This window comes from Filicampus tigris, chromosome 3, assembly GCF_054856515.1.
Source record: "Filicampus tigris isolate MCC_2025a chromosome 3, RoL_Ftig_1.0, whole genome shotgun sequence".
In the NCBI taxonomy this organism is placed as follows: Eukaryota; Metazoa; Chordata; class Actinopteri; order Syngnathiformes; family Syngnathidae; genus Filicampus; species Filicampus tigris.
The window spans coordinates 1,374,921-1,395,719 of record NC_141219.1 but is presented as its reverse complement, the minus strand read 5'-3'; the positions used below and the strand labels follow the sequence as shown (position 1 = coordinate 1,395,719).

General features: G+C 41.0%; 1 protein-coding gene and 1 long non-coding RNA gene across 7 annotated transcripts in view; one reads left to right on the top strand and one right to left on the bottom strand.

The window, feature by feature from the left end:
* LOC147149538 (uncharacterized) overlaps positions 1 to 20,799 on the top strand; it is a 222,652-nt gene that overhangs the window by 25,802 nt on the left and 176,051 nt on the right. Inside the window, exon 3 of one of the 2 annotated variants that reach the window (XR_015086343.1) lies at positions 8,275 to 8,622. The exons of the other annotated variant lie outside the window; for it this stretch is intronic. This is a non-coding gene — a long non-coding RNA (uncharacterized LOC147149538). Of the gene's footprint in view, positions 1 to 8,274; positions 8,623 to 20,799 lie in introns of those variants that run through there. 2 annotated transcript variants of the gene reach the window in all.
* unc13c (unc-13 homolog C (C. elegans)) overlaps positions 1 to 20,799 on the bottom strand; it is a 126,654-nt gene that overhangs the window by 14,238 nt on the left and 91,617 nt on the right. For 2 of the 5 annotated variants that reach the window (XM_086027060.1, XM_086027062.1), the window contains exons 20-28: positions 19,764 to 19,860; positions 18,807 to 18,950; positions 16,843 to 16,920; positions 14,153 to 14,230; positions 11,502 to 11,528; positions 6,829 to 6,917; positions 5,835 to 5,972; positions 3,492 to 3,615; positions 2,672 to 2,734 (exon numbers count right to left, since the gene is read on the bottom strand). In XM_086027060.1, the coding sequence (XP_085883186.1) occupies positions 2,672 to 2,734; positions 3,492 to 3,615; positions 5,835 to 5,972; positions 6,829 to 6,917; positions 11,502 to 11,528; positions 14,153 to 14,230; positions 16,843 to 16,920; positions 18,807 to 18,950; positions 19,764 to 19,860 (838 nt within the window). The remainder of the gene's footprint in view (positions 1 to 2,671; positions 2,735 to 3,491; positions 3,616 to 5,834; positions 5,973 to 6,828; positions 6,918 to 11,501; positions 11,529 to 14,152; positions 14,231 to 16,842; positions 16,921 to 18,806; positions 18,951 to 19,763; positions 19,861 to 20,799) is intronic. The other 3 variants (XM_086027061.1, XM_086027063.1, XM_086027064.1) reach the window with 3 other exon arrangements.

The window sequence follows — 20,799 nt, the reverse complement described above, 5'->3', positions numbered from 1 at the left end:
TGTGAACGTCTTTGTCTGGCAAACCAGCAGCACCTACAGAGGCAACAGCCTTTTTATAGCAAAAAACATAGTTGAATGAATTTTACAAGAGGGGTGCCCACACCTTTTCAGCAGCTGAGGTATAAATGGCCTCAATTTCATTTTTGGAGAAACTCCCTAGCATTTCAGAACCAGAATTGTGCTGTGTTTGGCACATTTCGGGGAGGATGACTTTGTAAAGTTCACACAAGGACATTACCGACTTTTCAGTCAGCTAAACCTGGCCGGTCACTATTTTATATACACTAACTGTATATAAAAAATCCATATATTGTGTTTTACAACAATACCGAACTATATTTATAATTTCATATGTAGAGTATCTGTGGATGAAATCTTGGCAGTCTCTGTCACCATGATGGTCCGTATAGATAAAGTGCTATCTATGCTATGCTTATACCATGAATAATAGTTAAATGCCAGTTCCCTCGCTCTAAAAATAGTCGGGTCAAAAATTGACTGATCCACAAATTTTGGTCAGTTTGACCCACCTTCATTTGTTGTTTTGTATTTTTTGCTGAAAACAACCCCCAAAATTGATAGCTTTGTACAAAACAACCCCCCCAAAATTGGGTTGTTGTACAAAACAACGCAAGAAGGCAATTGACCTAACCAGTGGATTGGTCCATCTTTTTGACCCCAAATTGTGTAATTTAGAACCCAACTGTTTTTAGAGTGCTACATAGTGTTAGAAATCTTGTGTGGAGATGTTGGTGTTTACAATTTCATTTGACACTGACATGTGCTCCACAATGTTGTGTGCAGTTCTTCTGCCCAATATGCATTGCTTATTTCCCTTTTTGTATTTCTCCATAATTTTATTTGGTTTAAAACCCCACTCTCATTTGACATGAATTGTAATATACCGCCATTATTGTTAATCATTATTATTCCTATTACAATTGCTAATCATGATTCCAAAACCACATTTATACAAATAAATACTTAACAGTGCCACCCCCTCCCCTTTGCAGTCGAGTAATAAACGCCCCTGGCATGTTTCGAAAATCCCTCATACAAGATGATTACGACTCATGACCAGCATTAACAAGAGGATAATAAACGACTCTAACGCTCGAGGAAGGATAAAAGACACACGCCCATCTGTGTGCTCGTCTCCAGATGTTGCCGCCTCGCAGGATGGCAGAGTCTCACAAATACCAGGGATGGTCGCCGACTCCAAGGAAAAAGCATCAATCTGTCGCGTCACTCACAGGTTAAATAAATACTTCCGCTATCAGCCTAGTAAAAGCAAAAGTTCTCGCGGCCTGAGGCAGAATTTGGCCTCACGTCGCATCAGTAAATAGACATGACGAGGCTGGATGACGCTGAGGTGCTGCAGTGGCCAACACGTGTTTTGGTTTGAACAGATGTTGGCAGCTACCCTTCCTACATTGACGTTGCATAATCTTTCTGTGCACACTGTGAATACAAGCATGAAGCATATTATACATGCACTCAAAGTTGCACTGCTGCATCTAAAATCCTTGAGGACATACAGAAAAATGTTGACCTAATCTATTAATTGGACCGCATGATTTGTGTGAGGCTGTTAGGATTTATTTCTCTTCGGCGAAGTGGACTTGGAAGCGAGTGTTTAAAAATGCATAGCTTCCGCAATAATGGTTCAAATAAAACAGCTATCACAAACGACACAAAACAGCCATTTTACAGAGCCCCAGACATGAAGGTTGAAAAAATGACTGTGGCCACAATTGAGATAAACCAAAATACACGTTAGGGATGTTTGGCTTTTGGATGCATTTTCAGGATTAAACTCAAGGCACTTTAACCTTTACAAGTCAATTTGACCTTCCCTAAAGCTTTGAATGCAAATCTCCCAATGTTCAATGTTTCAGTATTTTTTGCACAATTTGCTGCTCTCTAACAAAGAAGCTGAAAAGTATGATGAAGAGGACCGTTTCGACACTCATTCTCATTGCATCAGGTCGTGTATTGGTCCAGTCATAGAAAAAAAACCTCTCTTCTCCTCTTCTTTTTTCCTTTTTTTTTTGTATAAAGGTGAGTTCCCGAGACAAGGAAGTAAGATAATCTTTTTTTGATGACATTGACTGCGGTGCATATCCGCATAACCAGTAGTGAACGTTTGTCTATATTTTTGACAGATCATATGTAATCGCGTGAGATTTCTGCCTCTGAGGTCTTGTTACAAGATTGGTGGTGGAACCGAAACTTTATTTCGTGGTGTTCGGTGTTGAGGTCATCTGAGCACACAGTACAAGGTACAACCAAAACTGTTAAATGCCTTATTTCTAATCATGTGTGGGGTCTGTAACAAATGAATCATCTTTTAAGATTTGAAAAATCCTTATGCGTGTACTGGGCCCAAGTCACACACTCGTCAGTCCTCCCGGAAAAGTGGAAGCTGTTGTAGCTGCGAATGGAGGGACCATGTGGACGGTTTTGTCCATATACCGTATCATGGCTCATAAGACTGGAAAATGTGTAATAGTCTTTCCATATAAATGAACAGAGCAGTGCATTTAAAGTGTATATCTACAGTGGCGGTGATGTACTACCCGACCATAATCCCGGTGTAATATGTGTCACCAGAACGTTTTATGAAGCAAACCTACAGTACATTAGCAGTGGAGTGAAGAAACTGGATTACCTTCAATTTGGACAATTGGCCCAAGTCCTTTGCCGCATTGAAGATCATCTGAGCTCCTTGCTGCTGGAAGAAAAAAATAAAATAAAAAAATCCCCATTATGCCATATAAAACAAAAAATGCGTGGTCGTAGACAGCCACAATGCACCGCCAGCGGTGAGTCTCACAGCGGAACGACATTACTGTATGTGGGAAAAGTGGCTTAAATTTTAGCCTTATCAAAATTGAAGAATGAAAATAGTATTACATTAATGTTAAAATAAATGGCTTACGGATAAATAAATAAAAAAATTCTAACACGATGTAGATGCACATGCTGTGTAAAGACCTAACTTCCACTAACAACTCAAGCAGCTCCCCGACATTTGTGGCTCTGTCTAGATGTATTCCTTCATCTTACTTGAGACGTATTCCTAATTTGTTAGGGCTTTTCCGCCATCTTGTGCCATCTTGAAGCATTATAGAAAGAGCACAAAACTGTAAATAACTGACAATTTAGAAAAAAAGTGACTACTGTTTTTCACACATTTTGATTTCTTGTTGACTACTGCAACAAACAAATAAAATTGTAACCCCCATTAACAGCTATCTTCCGGATCCTACGGTGGGAAAAAATTAACAGATAATAGGCACACATAAATGTGGTAATCGGGAAAAAAAATGTAATGGTGATAAGCTATAACAAAGTTTTCAACCTAATAACTCTTAAACAGCAAATGATGAATACAAATATCCAAAGGCATTAATGGCACGCACGCAAATGGCATTTAACCAAACCAAATCAGTGTGAAAGTTGCTTTTCTGAAAAACAAAAAAGCTCACGCTCTGGTCGTTCAGCGGCGGCAGAACGATGGTCCTCTCGATGGTGTTCAGCACGATCTTCCAAAGCTCTTTCAGAACCCGTTTCAGCACCGTCTTCTCACAAATCTTGGCAAATAACATCAAACTGCAAACAGGAGTTAAAAAAATGCGTCTTAAACACAGCTCAACAAGACGTTTTCATTAATAGGATTAGACGAGTGCTTATTAAGCCTTGTATGCAAGTAAATAGTCAACTCGTTACGCTATTTTCCAACTTCAGGCATCCACTCTAATTCCCCATGGAGGATGGGAGGGATTGGGACTTTCCTCCCCCCTGCAAACTATTCACAATTCATCTTATTACCATAAAAAATTCCTCTTACAAGTCAACATGGGTATGAAAAGGGTGTGGAGTGCAGTAACGACAAACAAGAACGTAGAGTTAAAAGGGCCTTGCGGTCTGTTGGCCGATTGCCATGGCCGCCACACAATGCTCAATGGATCAATTTTGTGCGAGCCAAGAAAGCGCTGCTAATATCTCCGTGACAGACCAATCAGTCAAACGGGGTGGAGTGGAAGGATTCCAAGTTCAGGCAGAGCGACCGTTACACTCGCAAAAATATATCGTGAAGGGTGCACGGACTAAGGCTGTACCCTGAAAACTACCTGCGTATCTTTGACACTTGACTTGCAAACCGAATGGATGCTGACATAGTTTGCAGAGCTGAATTGGTGATAATGAAGGAGCAACGCTGCTCCTGTTAAGATGGGGAGCTCTCTCTTGACCAGGGCTGGGCATTCTCGTCTATGTGACGGACCAGCCCGTCTATCCTCAATTTTAGTAAAATGCCCAGGTCTGCTATTTACTATTATCCATAAGCTAGGCCCGCACAAACGTTGCAACTGATCACTTTAGTTGTGTTAGCATAGCTGACTAAGCTTGCTAGCGCCATCTGTAGTAACAAGGCCCAACAATGTAGCATTAGCATTTTGGGCAATGAGCTAACAACAGCATATCATTATTGTATGAGTAATCCAATTTGCCTGCTGCTGTTGACACTGACCTCGGTGGCAACTGGCAAAACACTTTTGTTTGACCACATGAAGCTCTTACTCTCAGTACAACGGTGTGCTTGGCACCAAAATGCCACCAGGTGGTGACAAATCAATTTCATTTGAGACACGTCTTTGGCCTGAGCGTAAAAACAGTGGCTATGCAAGTTTTTCAGTGAATATCCGAGAATAAATTCCTGAAACACGGCAAGCTGCAAATATTTGTGAGTTCAGAGTACATTGCTTACGTTTGAGCTGAGCATGGAACTCATGAGCCCGGATCTATTCATTTTAACATTTTAGGTGGAGGGGCATCAGTTGAGCCTTGTTTTTCGCTTTTCATGGCAGGGCTCGATCCTATTGCCCGAAAATGTATCATTGGATTCAATGAACGCTACCTTGAGGGACAGAAATAAACTCCTTCTGTACCCCTTTTTGTGGCAGTATATTGTGCAGATGGGAGTAAGGATTAGCATTTCCATACCATAAAGAGGATTCCCCCTGTAAAATTCAGTTGACCTCAATGCTTCTTTGACAATGGCTGAGAGAGATTTCTAAACCTCAGCTGAACCATTTATAATCTCTGTGGCTGTTTCAGGAATGGCTTGTCTTTCACACATTAATCTTTTTTTTTCTTTTTTTTTTTTTTGTCCGTCATCCTGGCGTGTAGTAGGGTGTTACTAAGAGGCATAGCATCAGTATTCATGTCTCAGCAGGGAGTAAGGTTGGCCATGAATAACCACTGTACTGTACTGTACACCAGGGTTGTTGAGAGTACGGTCCGCGGTCCATCTGTGGTCCGCCGTCCATTTTTTTAGTGGCTCGTAGCACATACAAAAATAGCATTTGATATGGCCTGGCAACTCCTACGACTACTACTAATAATAAACTTAACAAAATGGTTTTGCTTTTCAAGATGCGCAAAGAAACTAGACTGATCCGATCTCCACATTCAGGACCAAAACAAGGGCAAACTGTAATAAGATATCAATCATTGAAAGCAATGTTCACTTGAGGATGATAACACTGGTCAACAGCAAATTTAAATCAGTGATGGCTTTAAGGAATCAGTGAAAGAAAATAATCTAGAAAGGTTTATTTGCATCTCTGATTAAAAAAAAGTAGCAAAAGTTGCTTTACCGGCGTAATATTTTATTACTTGATAGATTGGTTTCAAGCATGTTTTATTAAAGTCGAAGGATGTCAAATTGGACTTGCATCCTTCTTTGTTTTTCTGTATGCGGCCCTCAGAGTTCGGACACCTCTGCTGCAAAGGCTGAATGAAAACAGACCGCTTAAGATGTTACTCACTTTTTATCGAGGAGGTCCATAAGAGGCCGAAGGACGGTCTCTGCATCCATAGCAGCATTACTTCCCTTGGCCGAACCTTTCATCTGGACCAGCTCCTGGTTCATCTGCTTCACACAGTCCTCGATCACCGGTTTGAAACTGAGGAATAGAAACTGAGCATCTAGTACTTGCAGCTGCTTCCGTTTAATGTGTAATGACATTTTGGAAGGACCATCCTTTTGTAGGAAAACCCGAGGCATTGTTTGAATGGCAGTTGGTCTATTTTTCTGTAACAGGCTACCTTCTACCTTAACTCTACAACCAAAATCAGGCAGGGGCCGCAGGGTGCAGCATGATGGAGTTTGGCAAACAGTTGTGAGGGTCGGGGTCTAAATCTCAGCATGTTCTCCCTGACTTCCTCCCACGTTCCAAAACATGCATTTATTTGGATAATTGAAGGGTCTAAATAGACCACAGACGTGAAAGTGAGTGTGAATGGTCGTTAGTCTGTATATGCCCTGCCTGAAACCGGTTCAGGGTGCACCCTGCCTCTTGTCCAAGTCCGTTCGGATGGGCCCCAGCTCACCTGTCACCATAATTGTTATAAGAGCTAGAAGAAAATGGATGGCGTAAATAAAAAATATGCTCCCTTTCTCAAAGTATAACTGATTAAAAGTGGATTGGGTGCTTCTTTTAAGTATCCATCCATCTACCCTAAAGTAGAAACCCAAGCCAGATCAGAGTTTATCGCTTTCAACCAAAACGTAATGAACCGAATGAACTCAACAGCATGGCTTGGTGGACATAAGGCCATAAAGCAACGTTAAGGAGTTGTTAACTCACAAACGCTAGCTGTAAAAGTGCAACACGGGAGCTTTTTTTTTTTTTTTTTGCCTCAAGTGATTATGACAAGTGGAGTCAACTACAAATAGAGAGTGCGGCTGTGAGAGGCAAAGCAGATTAGCGGTGTAATTAGTCTGATTGAGATTTGTACATGGGTTGCGCTAATACTCACCTGGAGCCCAAGACACCACTGAGCTCATCCAACACGGTGTTTAGTTTATTCTGCAGCTCCTTGAGCAGATTGCTGGCCTCTGCATCCAGCTGTCGCGGTAGAAGGACAAGACGGACAGTTACTGCATGGTTGTACTCCACAGAGCTGCCACAGCGCCTTGCGCCTTACAACTCTGCAGGATGCCTGGGCTGGAATGAGGGGGTGGGGGTGGGGGGTGTTGGGCAGAAGCCTCCCGCTCTTCGTTTCATCTCTGCCGAGCATCGCTCTGAATACAAATGGATGGCTCTGAGCCGAGTTCGGCCCTAAGACATGGCGTTGGCCGAGTAGAAGCAGCCAGCAAGAAGACGCCAACATAGCCAATGCGGCGTGCACTAGCATACAGTAGTCACATCTGAGGGAGTAGGGTATCAAGGGAAGATGGATTCCTGTAAGCACTAGTTTACATTCGTCCGTATGTCATTCATTCTTTCCATTTTCAATTGGCAATCAAACAAAAAAGTTACTGCTTATTGTGTTTTAATTCTAACATAAAAAGAAAAAAATAATCAATTTAAGAGTCAAATCAAAAATTTAAAATGAACAAACAGGCCAGAAACAGGACTGGATCTGATTTTAATGTGATTAGTCGGGTTTACTCTCATGTTAACAGTTGTTAATCTCCATTTATCACTGGAGATACATTCCAGACCCACCCACAGTATGTGAAAATCTGCAATATAAAGAGACGGCACGCAAATATTTTTATTATATATTATTTTTATATTTATATATCTACTGGTTTTACCCCCTTTACCTGCTTTGGACTAGGTATGCACTGATATCAAAATCTCACTGTACGGTACCTTTACTATAGGCCACAGTACAATATTATTGTGATATTGTTAAAAATACAAAACAAAACAAAAAAAAATATGGGAAGCACGATAGCAAGGCTTGGAATAAGTGGTTTGCAAGACAGATTTGGCATTTTGCACCTTATCAAAACACACTGGATAGCAAAACTGAGAAAAAAAACTGCTAAGACTGTCCCCAAAAACTTTGCCTGGTTGGACATCACCTACCCCGGATAGTCGGGGGTTGAGGGAAGCTCGGTGCTTCTTACGCCGCACCAACAAGCTAGCAATGAGCTTCGGCTGGCTACTAGTGCGCCAAAACACATTGCAGAGTTGCTCCTAAATCAGTAATCATCGCCTCTGTGGTGGCGAATGCGCTATATTTCTGAAAAGTATCGTTCTCACGAAGGGATGACAAGAAAAGATAAAGAAGCCATGCTAATTGCTAAACTAACCCAAGATTGACACGGCTAGCATGTTTAACACCAGAACTGACTGCTTGGCTGGTCAATTTTGTTTCTGTGCATGGCGTTTTTTTCTTTTTTTTTTTGAAAAGAAATTCTGGGACACGCTGGCTAAACATTAAATAATGTTTTTTTTGCCTGTTACTCAGCAGGTTATTTGTCGGCTACAAAGGCGCGACTGGGTTTGATGACTTAACCAAATGAACTTGGCTGCATCATGATACCATCATGATGGTTGAGAGGCTGAGGTTGATCTCAATTCTCCTCCAAACTTCTACCACCTTGATATGCTGTACCGGAGAACCAACCCGGCTTCATGAAACGTCGACTAGACTACACCAACAGTTATTTCCATTCTTCTTTCAACCTCTGACTTTCAACAACTAACTAAAATGTTTTGGATGACTGAGTGCGTGTGACAGTTAGCAAGCTAGTATGCTGTATCTTTCAAATACTCATTTCCAAACTTCCAGATCCAGATGTAAACTAAATAAAACGACAAATACTGTAACAATGAAATCCAACTCATACCTGTGGCCTGTTTTTGTTGTACTTTTGATCTAAGACTACATTGAAATTATGAAGAAGCAGTCCTTGTGTTAGATTAAAACACAAAATAATCCCTCTTACTTTTTCATTTTTGGATTCTCAATTGAAAATGCGAAAACTGAGCGATGTAGTGATTTAATGGTGAACAAGACATTGGCCTATCAGCGCTGGACCCCTAACAGGATGATTGGCAGGGTAAATAAAAACAAGATGATGACATTTACTATTTGAATGAATTAACATATTTACACTGTCCGATGTTATGGTTCTGTATTTCTGATTTGATGCCTGTAGCCTCCCAGTCATACATTTGATGCACTACTGCCTGGGTGGCCGACGGTCACGAGTAGCAGATGTTCGTCCTCGGCCTTGAACTGAACTTGGAAAGCTTTTTCCAGGGAGATTCTCTCTCTAGAATTTCATTTCGTACTGTTGACATATAGTAGTATATGATATGATGCTTTTACAGTAGCTATTTCAATCATTGCAATGAAATTTCAAGTGTTTTCATAGAAAATGAAAAACAGACCATTGTGATATTGTGAGTATACCAGAGATGCAGACACTCAACTCTAGTGTACCAGGCATCTATTAAGGCTAAGGTGGCATTTCATACAGCAGCTCCTTCTTTTCAAACGCCAAAATGTGATGCAATGTGTGGATGGTGCTCGTTGTGGTAATGAGGTGTACAGCCTCCTTGTGGCACAGCTCGTTTTGTTTTTTGTTTTCTTAAGTGGCATATACCTGAGGATTTTTTTTTCTTGCAGTTAATTTGCTATTATGAACTATTGAAGCAATGGCCACTATTTGAGTAAATCCATAAATGATGGGATCATTAGTCTTGGTACTATGTTTATTTAATATAAATCAAGAATTTGCATATCATCACATTATCTATACTAAACAACAATTTAGTAAAATTAAAAATTTTAATCAATAAAATTATCTTTAAAATATACTGATACTAAAACTCATAATTTTAATAAGCAAAACATTTGCTATAGCCAATTTTAAAAAAAATTTTTATTGCAACATTTATACATTAACTGTGCAAGTGAGTGTATGAGTGGTTATTGTTCACATCTGTCCTCTAGGGAACAAAAGTGTTTTTAGTTGTGCTGTATGAACGATGTCGCCTAGAAATGATTTAGTTGGCTTGTTTCACAGACATGCCTCTGTCTGCACATGAGCACCAATGATTTATGTGTTTGTCTGCTCACTTATGGACGCGTTCATACTGCTGTCGGTTCAGCACAACACATTGAGGTATGACATATTTTTCTGTCACAGAGAAAACTGCCCCAATGTTGGACTTTTTTTTTTTTTACAGTGAAGTGAAGGCTTTGTTTAAGTGATAGCACAGAGAAACCATCAGTCTCGATGGCCTGGCGAACGTTTTTGCTTGACCTCTAATCTGTTGAACGGCAGTCTGTGGAATTTTTTTTCCCCCTTCGTTTTTCTGAGAACTTCCACTTTAATGGCAATATGGGAGAGGAAAATACAAGCTCAGTGTTTGATACCCAAGGCCACTGTCATACCCTGGGAGCTGAAAATTCAATTCTGACTTCAAATGATCATTGACACTCTGGTCAAAGGTTACAAACTTGCCCGTAATGCCGTCTTGTGAGAGTTAGTCACAGACCTTTCCACATCATCTGCGGGTCATATCTCCAGAGCTTGTTCTTTTCCACAGATTTTTTTTTTCAAGTAAGAATAGTAAGTCTTCAGATAGTTTTGAGGAAAGGAGAAGAATTATTGTCATTTCTGTGAATTGTTTTTAGCTGCACGGGAGAGGTTAATTAGGAGAATGTCAAGGGTAACTAGGACAAAACAGGCTGTGCAACCACAAAGTATCCTTGGGTGAATCCTTTAGCTGTGATTTTTCTCTCTTATCCTGGCAAACAAAGTTAATTCAAAATAAGTTTTGAATCGGAGCTGTCAGTTTGTGGCGGTCACCTCCCGGCTGAATAAACTCTCCTCTGGCTTCGAGCCTATCAACAGAAGCCAAGCTTTGCTTTCATTTGCCTGTTTCAACACTTGCTCGTGAGAAGCCATTTTGAATGCAGTTAACAAGTAAATAAGGGCTTGATAAAAAACGAAAATGAGACATAATCTACTGAATGGGGAACAATCAAGACTGAGACCAATCTGTGGATGTCAGTTTAGGGTCTATGGATGTGGTGGTTGTTTGATGTTTATTGCTAGTGCAGTAATGCTCTGGATAATGACATTGGCACTATGGAAGTTAATTGCAAACCGAGAAAAAAACCAAAAACTTTTGGAGTCATCAATACGCCGGCAGCAAATGGCCTGGAGGGAAGCAGGTCACGATCTGCTGGCTGCACCGTTGCTAGGAACGTAAAGTCATGTGGATGTTTGTCCTACTCTTGAAACCGTAAGGAGAACATTTGTGCTGCAGCCTGGATGACCTGATCCAAAGCACGACCGGTCCAACTCAAAGGGGTTGGGCATGGGGGACGAGGTGGTCAACAAGCTATGACAGGTTTCTTCATTTGCCGTGGTTCAAAGACTGGCGGAGAAGCAAGCTAAAACAAAACAAAAAAAAGATGGGAACGCATGGTTGTTTTTGGAGCCACTGTCCCTACAGTGCCGGTGATGGCGAGCTCGAGCAGCCTGTCCTGAGGGGTGATGGACAATTCAGATTCCGTATGCTCTGTGGCACATGCTGCTGGAAGGGATTGACACTAGAGGGGTGTGGTGGAGTGAAAAAAGCGCATGAGTAGTGGCGGGCAGTGGGCAGGGGCGGCATTCGTGCTTTTTGACATCATGGCAGGAAAGGGCTGTTGGCGGGTCCTATTACACACACCTTACAGAAGGACACAACCCCCTCCTCCTGGAGAGAGAGAGCACATCAAGGGAATTGGAAAAAGGGGAAGGGGGAAATTGGGAAGGGTGGGTATCCGGGGCGGGGGCATGGCCATAGGAGACAAAACGCAAGGCGAGACAAGGTGTTAGATATTTTCAGAGAAACATGCACTCAAGTCAGAAGAAACCACAGGGGCTGCATCTCCAGGGGCGGCAGTGAGACAACAGTGTTTCACACACGTGTAAAGGGTTAATAAGTACATAAAAGAAAGGTGAACTTTGAGAATCCAAGTCGATTGAGTTAAAAAATAAAAATCAAAAAACCTGCATGCCGCGTGCCGTCACACTAGCTCCCACTTTCGGAGGTCGGACCATGCTCCATGTATGACCAATCTCTGTGATCTATCACACGGGGGTTACCTATCATAAACGTCCTTCAAAGTAGGTATCCTGCTTCTGACACCGTTTGTCAACCCAGATGTGAACCCGGATTAAGAAACCTGTTGAAGTTGGGGTATTAGCAAATGGGCAAGGCAGATAAGTCTACTCGACGGCAACGGTTTGGGGAAAAGAAGGTAACTCCGCGACAAAAGCCTCCTTGTAGACAAGTCTACATCAACAGGTGCCACGTTCCAATCATCCCACTGCCTCATCCATTTCCTGGTGACTTGTACCATAGGATCTTTCAAGTCATTGATGGCCTCATTGTTTGTCATCCCACTTCTGACACCAATTTATGGCAGATCTCTGAGGAGCAGGCCCCTCAACTTCACTGGGTTGGAAAACCTGCACACTGACGACAACACCAAAGAGCCTTGGCTTGGTGGCCGCATAGCAAAGGTATGCTTCGGCACAGGTGGGCTAAGGGACGGGAGGGGTTAAGAGTCAGAAATAGCTCCTCATTACAGAGGGGGGCTTTTGTACCTGACGGGAGCCCCCATTCCTGTCACCCTAGTATCAACGTGACCGTAAGTGGCCGCTAGCTTGGTGGAATTTTCCCAGAAAAAACATGGAATGAGCACTTCAAACGCCTCTAAAATAATAACATACAAAGTCACGAAAAAAACTAATGATGATCAGAGTACATGACCTGCTCTCCTGCCAACACTGCTGTTCTCGCAAATATGGTCATTTGAATTTGTGCTATTCAAATTTATTTATTTATTTTTTTAAGCATTGTGACACAGTTCGAAACGTCACTGTGTTTTAGAGTGGTCAACTTGGAGAACACCTTGGAATTTTGGCCATTATGAGCTTATTTGTGGATATTTTATACTGGTACTAGCTAATTCTGGGGAACACAATTTTTGTTCATTTAGGTCTGACAGCTGCTTTCAATTTATTTTTGGGTGCGCAATCCAAAACGTAATCTCAATTTTTCTCTATCACATCAAGTTTTTGAGCAATAGGTTCCCCGTTTTCTTGAAAAATATTAAATAAATATTTATGTAAATAAAACACTGAGCTGGAATCGTTACAGGCTTTGGAAAAAAAAAAAAAAAAAAAAAAAGCATAAAACAAAATACAACTCAGAACAGTATGCCCCCATGGTTACTAGGGTAAGAGAAAAGACAGCACTAACCCTCTTAATTCCTTCGATGCTAGCTTTCCATTTGCAGATATTGATAATACTGAGCTACTGGGAGCTGCACACACCTCTCACTGCACTCTCAATTAAGACTGCACAAACAAGTTGCCATGTAGCTGCAGATGAGTCCAATCGTTATAAGATGGCAGGTCTTACTATCGCTAATGAGTGGAATTTTGCTTATGTGCTAAGCTCCGGAAAAAAAACTTTGACATGCTGGAAAAAAAACGGACTCCAATTTTGGAATCATCGTACCAATTTCAGTTTTGGGTTTGTATATTCCATGAAACTCATAGCAATTGTTAATATCCAAAAAGCTGCGCATTATTGAGTCTTCACGCAAGTAATTAAACAGCGATTTCGGAAGTAGACACGACTTGCGGCACCTACCTGCATATTCAATTGCAATGTCCTCGGGGCGAGTTAAACAAAACAAAACATGCGGGTTCCCTTAAATTACCGGAGTGATCGCTTTAGTCTCTGTACCTCAGTATAGGTCTTAGCAGACCTGTGCCAAGGTTTTCCCCAATCGGCTGACCATCCCACATCTGACACCAGGGACCTCTGCCGAGTCGTTCCGGCAACCCAGATTTCAGCCTATTATGTTGAAAAAGCTGTACATTGACCACAGTGACACAGAAGCAGGCTCTTTGGCGTGGTTGCCATAGTCACAAGTGGGATGAGCGGGGGGACGGTGGGGGGGGGGGGGGTGTTAGGTTGAAGGTTTGAGGTTGCAAGTAGAGATAAGAGTCGGAAATACGATATTAGCAAACTGACAAGGCAGATTAGTCGACCGGTCTGGTACGTGGGAAACTGAGGGAAGGATTACAGCACAACACTGCCAGGGTCAATGCCTTTTCACTTCCAATACATGTCACCCGAAATTATAATTTACATAATCATGACCTAGCGCTTATTTCTCGGGCTGAATGAGGGTGTGAGCATGTGGAGTTTAAACCTCCATTGCTGACTGGTGGCAAGCATGTTCAATTGTCCGGGACATGACAACCAACCGGTGCATTTTGTCCTTATATCCATTATGTAGGTGGCTAAATGGGACAGACCTGTTTGCCTCCCATTGACTCGAACATCTTCTCCAACTGGACTCTGAGCTGCTGAATGTTGTTGAGAAGAATGCAGGGCTGTCAAAAGGGGTTGGAAACAAATGGCCGTCAGCACACAATACATATTTAATGTTCACGTCTCGCAAAAATAAATGATGGCGCCCATTGCGCAAAAGCAGCATGTGAGGTTTGAGTCACTCACAAAATAGAAAATGCATTTCAAGTATGTCAACAAAAGAAGCACAAAAAAATCACAGGAATGGCAAACATCCATCAGTTTGTATTTCCTGACACATCATCCATCCACGAGATGCCTACACGACATTGTCAGTCAGCAGAGGAACATTATACTACAGGGAGAGGAATGCCTGCGCTGAATAAGCCGGACATTATCGATTTTTCGCCTCCCTGACAAATTTAACAGATGCCCAACATTAATCGCAACACTTTTTATATGCCGGCCTGCCAGTAATTCTGCTCAGTTTTTAGTCAGGCGAACACAATGTGCATTATCTGACCCAAATGGTGGGAAATTCAGTCCTGGGTCTTATAAAAAGCAGGATAGATGTAATGGATAGTGCAGAGATTGTGTTCACGACGCATATGAGCATGATTGGTGGCTTTCAAACCACTAAACGGAGGCTGGGAGAACACAGTGCACATACGATAATGACTCCATCTTCCTTTGCATTTCTCTTTCTTTGGATCTAAGAGCACATTTGCATCAGGGGATTTGAGAGTGAATAAAGGGAATGGAGATTTCTTAGAAACCTTCCTTAACCTGTGTGAGGATGACAAATGTTGTGGAGTTGTCCACTAACACAGGAAGGTAGATCATAGTGACGGATGAAATGTGTAATTTGTGCCTCTATAGTTATTTACAGGCTTTGCTAAATTCTCTGCGGCCCAACTAATCTAACTGTGGTATTCTGATTAATATTGTGTTTGTGGAATATGAATCAAGCAACAAAATCCCCCCGTTTTTATTTATTTCAAGGGGGTCCTGTTGTTTAACTGCAGTATGTGAAGGCATACGTTATTGGAAAAGTCCTCACTGATCATTTCTTTTTTTTTTAATACGGAGGTTGTTAGTTTGAGTAGTAGTAAGTACAAGTTCCAATTCTACGGGGGTAACGTAACCCAAATTTGTGTTGCGTAACGATCCAGAGGCTAACACATGCTAATGCAGTAGTAAACTATAATTACTGGAAATATTAGCATGAAAAACGCTAAATATGGCGGTTACTGAGCGTACCTTTTTGGTTTGTCTTGCAAAATACTTCATTGCACAATCTCTGTAATCTTGAATTATTATCTAATATTATCATCGGTCTTGTCGTAAACATAAACGTGAATAATGGTAGAAGTCAGAGAACGAGCATTTGTACTAAATCTGGCTTTGATGCAGTTTCACACAGATTATTGGCGCAGTAGAGTTATTTCCTGTAATATGTTTTTCTTGCACTAACACTTCCAGTTCAACTAGCTGAAACTTGATTTTGCACTTGCGGTGCTCTCGCTAATGTTCCATGGCGAAAACCATCAGCACTACTTAAAGCGCAAACCCTCTTTAACACCTGTTTCTAACCCTATCCCAACAGCAGTTACAAAGAATATGCCGGTTTAAAGAGCGTTCCTTAGATGAGGTGGGAGAGTGTTCCAAAGCCGGGGGGCGGGACATGAGCGGCTGAAGGCTCTCCCTGGTGACCAGACGGGACAAGTTATGTCATCACACGGAACCTACTGCCACACTTACTGTTTTTCTTTTGATTGATTCCTATGAAGTGTATTTCATACAGATGATTACAGTAGGCTAGCGCGTTCCAACTGTAATGTGCAAATTTAGGTTACATTGCTGGCGTTTAAACGGAACTCGAGTGAAACCGAGGACCCCCGTGCATGGGACCAAAGTTTTATTTTCTAGAGTGTAACCCTACCAGCGTTTTCCCGAACACACCCACACAGATGACTGCATTGTAGCACAGTTTTCAACATGTATGGATGGTGAGCATTAAGATGATAGCATCAAGTTGAAAAAGTACATAAAGTAAGTGGCCACTATAAATAACGTCAATAATTCTTCACTGAGTACCCTGCCCACTGTGCTCATGACAGGATGACTGATTCTATTCGTGGGGGTGTTTGTGCAGTCTTTCTTTTTATGCTTATGACATTTATCAATGCGTTGCGACAATACTTCTCAGCATATCTTTGAGTCATCTAATTGCATCCCTGCATTTATCAACTCTGCGTCACAATGCACAGAAAACAAACATCATTATAGTGATTGCATTGTATTTGATGTATTACTGCCACTGCATCACTCAGATGGCTTTTAACTGTTTTTTTTTTTTTTTTTTTCGTTGCCATCCATTTGTCGAGCAGGATAACATTTTTCTCCGGAGTCCAAAAAAATATGTGCATTGCTTCCCTTTGGAGCCCTTTGCTTCATATGTCAGCGCCGCTGCAAAGACCGGCGGGGATAAATTGGGTGCTCTGATGGACCCCGAGTTGAGTCTTTGGTCATCCCTCACATTAACCATCCGACACAGAGGCCAACTTTGTGCTGGGAGATGACTAATTACGCTTTAATGGGTTAAAGCATCTACTGGATGGACTTCAGATATTGAACTTGGTGAAAAAAACAACAACCCCTTGTCACGTATTTGCGTACAGTAGAATGCACTTACCACGTTCTCCTTGTTCAAATACAAAGGGAAGTCCTTGGAAATGATTGCGGCATACTGTAGAAGAACCTTATTGATAGTCTGTATGAAGGCAGGCAAGGAGGGAGGGAGAGAGAGAGTCAGCGTTTTAATTAGAAGTGTTTGCCTTTTGCTGTAAATGAATCACAGAAATGTATTGAAAAAACATTAGAAGCAACATGGCCTAATAGCATGAAAGATCAATAGTCAGTTATTACTGGGGGGTGGGGGGGCGAGGAAAACAATAGCACTGCACACTGCAGTCATAAGGCTTTTTTCTACTTTTATGAAAGTGCAACCTCTAAAGTTGACTGTTCTTAACACATCTTTTTTTTTTTTTTTTTCAATTCGTTGTTGTTTGTTTGGAGAAAAAACGAGCGTGCTTTGCTTTTTGCGGGCCGGGTATTTTTTGCAATATTTACTGAATTTCAAAGCACGGACTGGATTATTTAAGGATTATTCTAATTATTGTCTTGTAATTATTGTGAGGACCAAAATGCATGGCGAGGCTGCATTCAGCCGTTTTGGTCCTCACCTTTGGAATAGCCTGCCAGAGGATGTCAGGTCTGCAGAGACTGTTGATATTTTTAAGAGGAAGCTCAAGACACACCTTTTTAGTTTGGCTTTCAACAACTTTTAAATAATTTATCTTTTCTTTTGATTGAAGATAATTCTATGTTTTGCTTTGAATGTTTTAAAGCACTTTGAGTTGCATTTTTATGTATGAAAAGTGCTATATAAATAAAATGTGATTGATTGATTGATTGATAGCTCCTCAACAGTGACCGATGAAAATGGGCTGGATTGCAAATGGCAGCAGGACTTCAAATTGTATCGTTCATTTTCTTTTTTGGCCCTTTCTTGATATTTTAATTGGAATATTCATATTTTCCTTAGTGCCTGTTCTATTTAGGGCAGCATTTGAAACCAAAATGACTTCATTACACCAGCTCATGGTTTCCATGCCTAACCAACCTATTTCTGAGGTTTGTCATAGGTGAATTAGGCTGTCATTTTGTCCAATGCATTTCGGCACATTAAGAAAATAAAAACCTTGTGTTAGTTCTACACAGTTTTTGCAGTTAACGCATCATATCAAAACTTAATACATATTTACATATCACTTCAAATATGGGCTGCGTGCGAGGGTAGACACATTGCGGGGTAGAGGTGAGCTTTGGCATACACTAATCGCGATTGTCTTTGCATCTGCAAACTTGTGAAGAGTAAACATTTTACATGTTGTGACTTTAATCCCACTTGAAACCTAAAGCATCAAGAGGACATTTTGATGGTGATAGTAACAATTCAGCCATGCCGACAGTTCATTGGTGACGTCTCCAAGAAATGACGACGTTGAGGAACGATTGTCTCCTTTTCCCCACAAAACATTTCTACCTCCTCCCGCCTCGTTCCTCTGTCAATCTCCCCACTCCTCTGTGGAATTTCCGGAGGGAAGGCGCTATCATATAATAAACAGAGCAGCGAGGACCTTGGAAGTTGCAGCTGGGGAAATGAGAACGAGGTGAGCTCACCGTTTTTCTGATTACACACATCTTGTAGCCAATGTGAGTACAAAATTCCCCATTTCAAGGAATTCGTTTTTTTTTTTTTTTTTTTTACCAATTTGACCCTTGTGTGACAAGGTAAAAAAACTAAGATAGATTGCATATGCGTAATCACTTTCACATGGCATGATTTATTAACATTTTAATATTAGCTGCGGTTAACTCATTTTTAAACTTGTGACTGTTAAGGATGTTCAAACGTTACATAAATTCAATATTGAAACAGAGTCTGCACAGTGAACATACTGTAGGTTTTCTGATGGCGCATTTTGAACCTGCAACACATTTCTACTTTCTGTGAGAAAAATGGTTTGAAAAACCAAACGAATCAACCAGGCTTGAAAAGCACCACTGTATTTTGTTGCGGCACAAACACCTGACCTTGGCAAAGCGGCACATGAAGTGAGCCAGAGCCTGAGGGTTCGGACACTCGAGCTTCTTGATGATCTCAAAACTCTGGTTGAGCTGCGTGAATACGTCCACCACCGAACAGGAGAAGAGGGCGTGCTCGGATGTCTGCTGGAACTGTGGAGACAGAAATGGATTCAAATGTAGTGTGGCGTTACATGAGTGGGATGTCAGTTGGAACTCTAGATGGATTCAGAATCATTCCTCTCTCAGAAAGCAGGACTCAAATTCACTGACTGTTTGAGATATATATAGGTCAAGTTTTATGCATCAATCAATGATTAACATAAAGCCACATATTTAAGCATGCAATTAGCAAAGTGTGAAATTATGCTGTAATATGCCCATAATAGAAATCCATAAAAAAATTAATAGTTATTTGCAATTATCTTTAAAAAAGACCAAAAAAATACAAATAAAACAGACATGCATACAAAAAATATTCTGTCTACACAATTTCCTTATTTGAAATGGTGAGCATTTTAATGCCACTTTCAATTGTTTTTGCCACAACAAATGGTAGTATGCAATGGTAGTATGCTGTCATTTTTGTGAGCTTTGAAAATAACTGAAAAAGGTTGTATGTCAATTTTGTGTAGCATTTTATAGAAGAAAAAACATAACTAAGGGTGCCAGAAGGAAAATAAATGTATTGATTGTTCTCATTCACGAATATACCGCCAGCTCCTTTTTATTTGGGCTTGAAAGCGCCGTTTGTTTCTGTTTTATTCAGTTCCATTCATATTCTTGTCTTGCGCGTGACCCGAGGCAAGCGTGCGTCTTGTCTGTGTGAATTTTTTTTTTTAGAACTGAGAGACTCTCTCCTCCTGGAGTAGCGCAATCCTTCTTAGCCGGCTATCCTTGGCCCATTTCAATAAAGAAAGGAACACACTGAGGACTACAAGAAGCCTTTTTTTTTTTTTAACTCACGCCGTCTTTCTTGTCCCTCTCCAGGGCGCCATTGAGGAAATCCATGGCCACGTCCTCATTCTCATCAAGCCACTGAATGACAAATGGCTCAAACCACCTGAAAGAGAGAAATATTGTATTTACTATCGTGCTTGGGTGAAGTCCCGTGAGGAAGTTAGTAGAGTCAACATGGTTTTATTTGAAGTTGGATTCATTTGACAAGACTACGGTATTTCCTCAAATAACAGCCTCGATTCTAATCGACGGCACGCTTCCAATAAGTTGCCTGGTGAATTTTCCACTTCAACAAGAGCGTTCATCACTGGTGACTTTTATTAGCATTACTACAAATGTTAGCGCCATGTGTCCGGGCAGATGTCTTGAGCAGACATGCACCTTTAAAACTTTATGCTGGCACTTAAATACGTTTTTGAAGCCTTTTAATGTATCCAATCTCTGACTATTCATCAGGGAGAAAAGCTTTTTTTTTATTGTTCTATATGTTGAGATGTTGTGGCCAAACAAACCTTTTTGTTTTTCTTATTTGCTGATTGTAAAAGTACAGAGTGGTACTCACTAATGGCTTAACTACAGTACTCTGAAGCATTGGGCTGAAAAATGAATAGACCAAATATAAAAAAAAATAAAGTAAGTCCCCCCCACAAAAAATGTTTTATTTTCTGCATCCGAGCAAAAAACTCCACAAATGTGTTGATGTGTCTCTCACTCTCCTTTTTGTGTTCCATTGAACAGTGACACACAATTTGATTTACGCGTCCCCCTCCATCAATATTAACTTTCAGACAATGTTGCATCTGCCACAGTTGTCCAACTGTTCAGATCTGATCAATCAGCTGTGACAAAGTATTTGTTTGACTTTCCCCTCTTCTCGTCATCTTGGAAATGCATTAAAATGTACGTTCAACGGATGCTTAATTTTCGGTGGTGCCTTAAAGTGGTCTCTTAATTAACGGTTGAAAAAATCTTGGCATGGTTTGATCAAGAAGGAATTCCATTAAGCTATTTAGCACCAATATATCACGACGACGGCATCGTT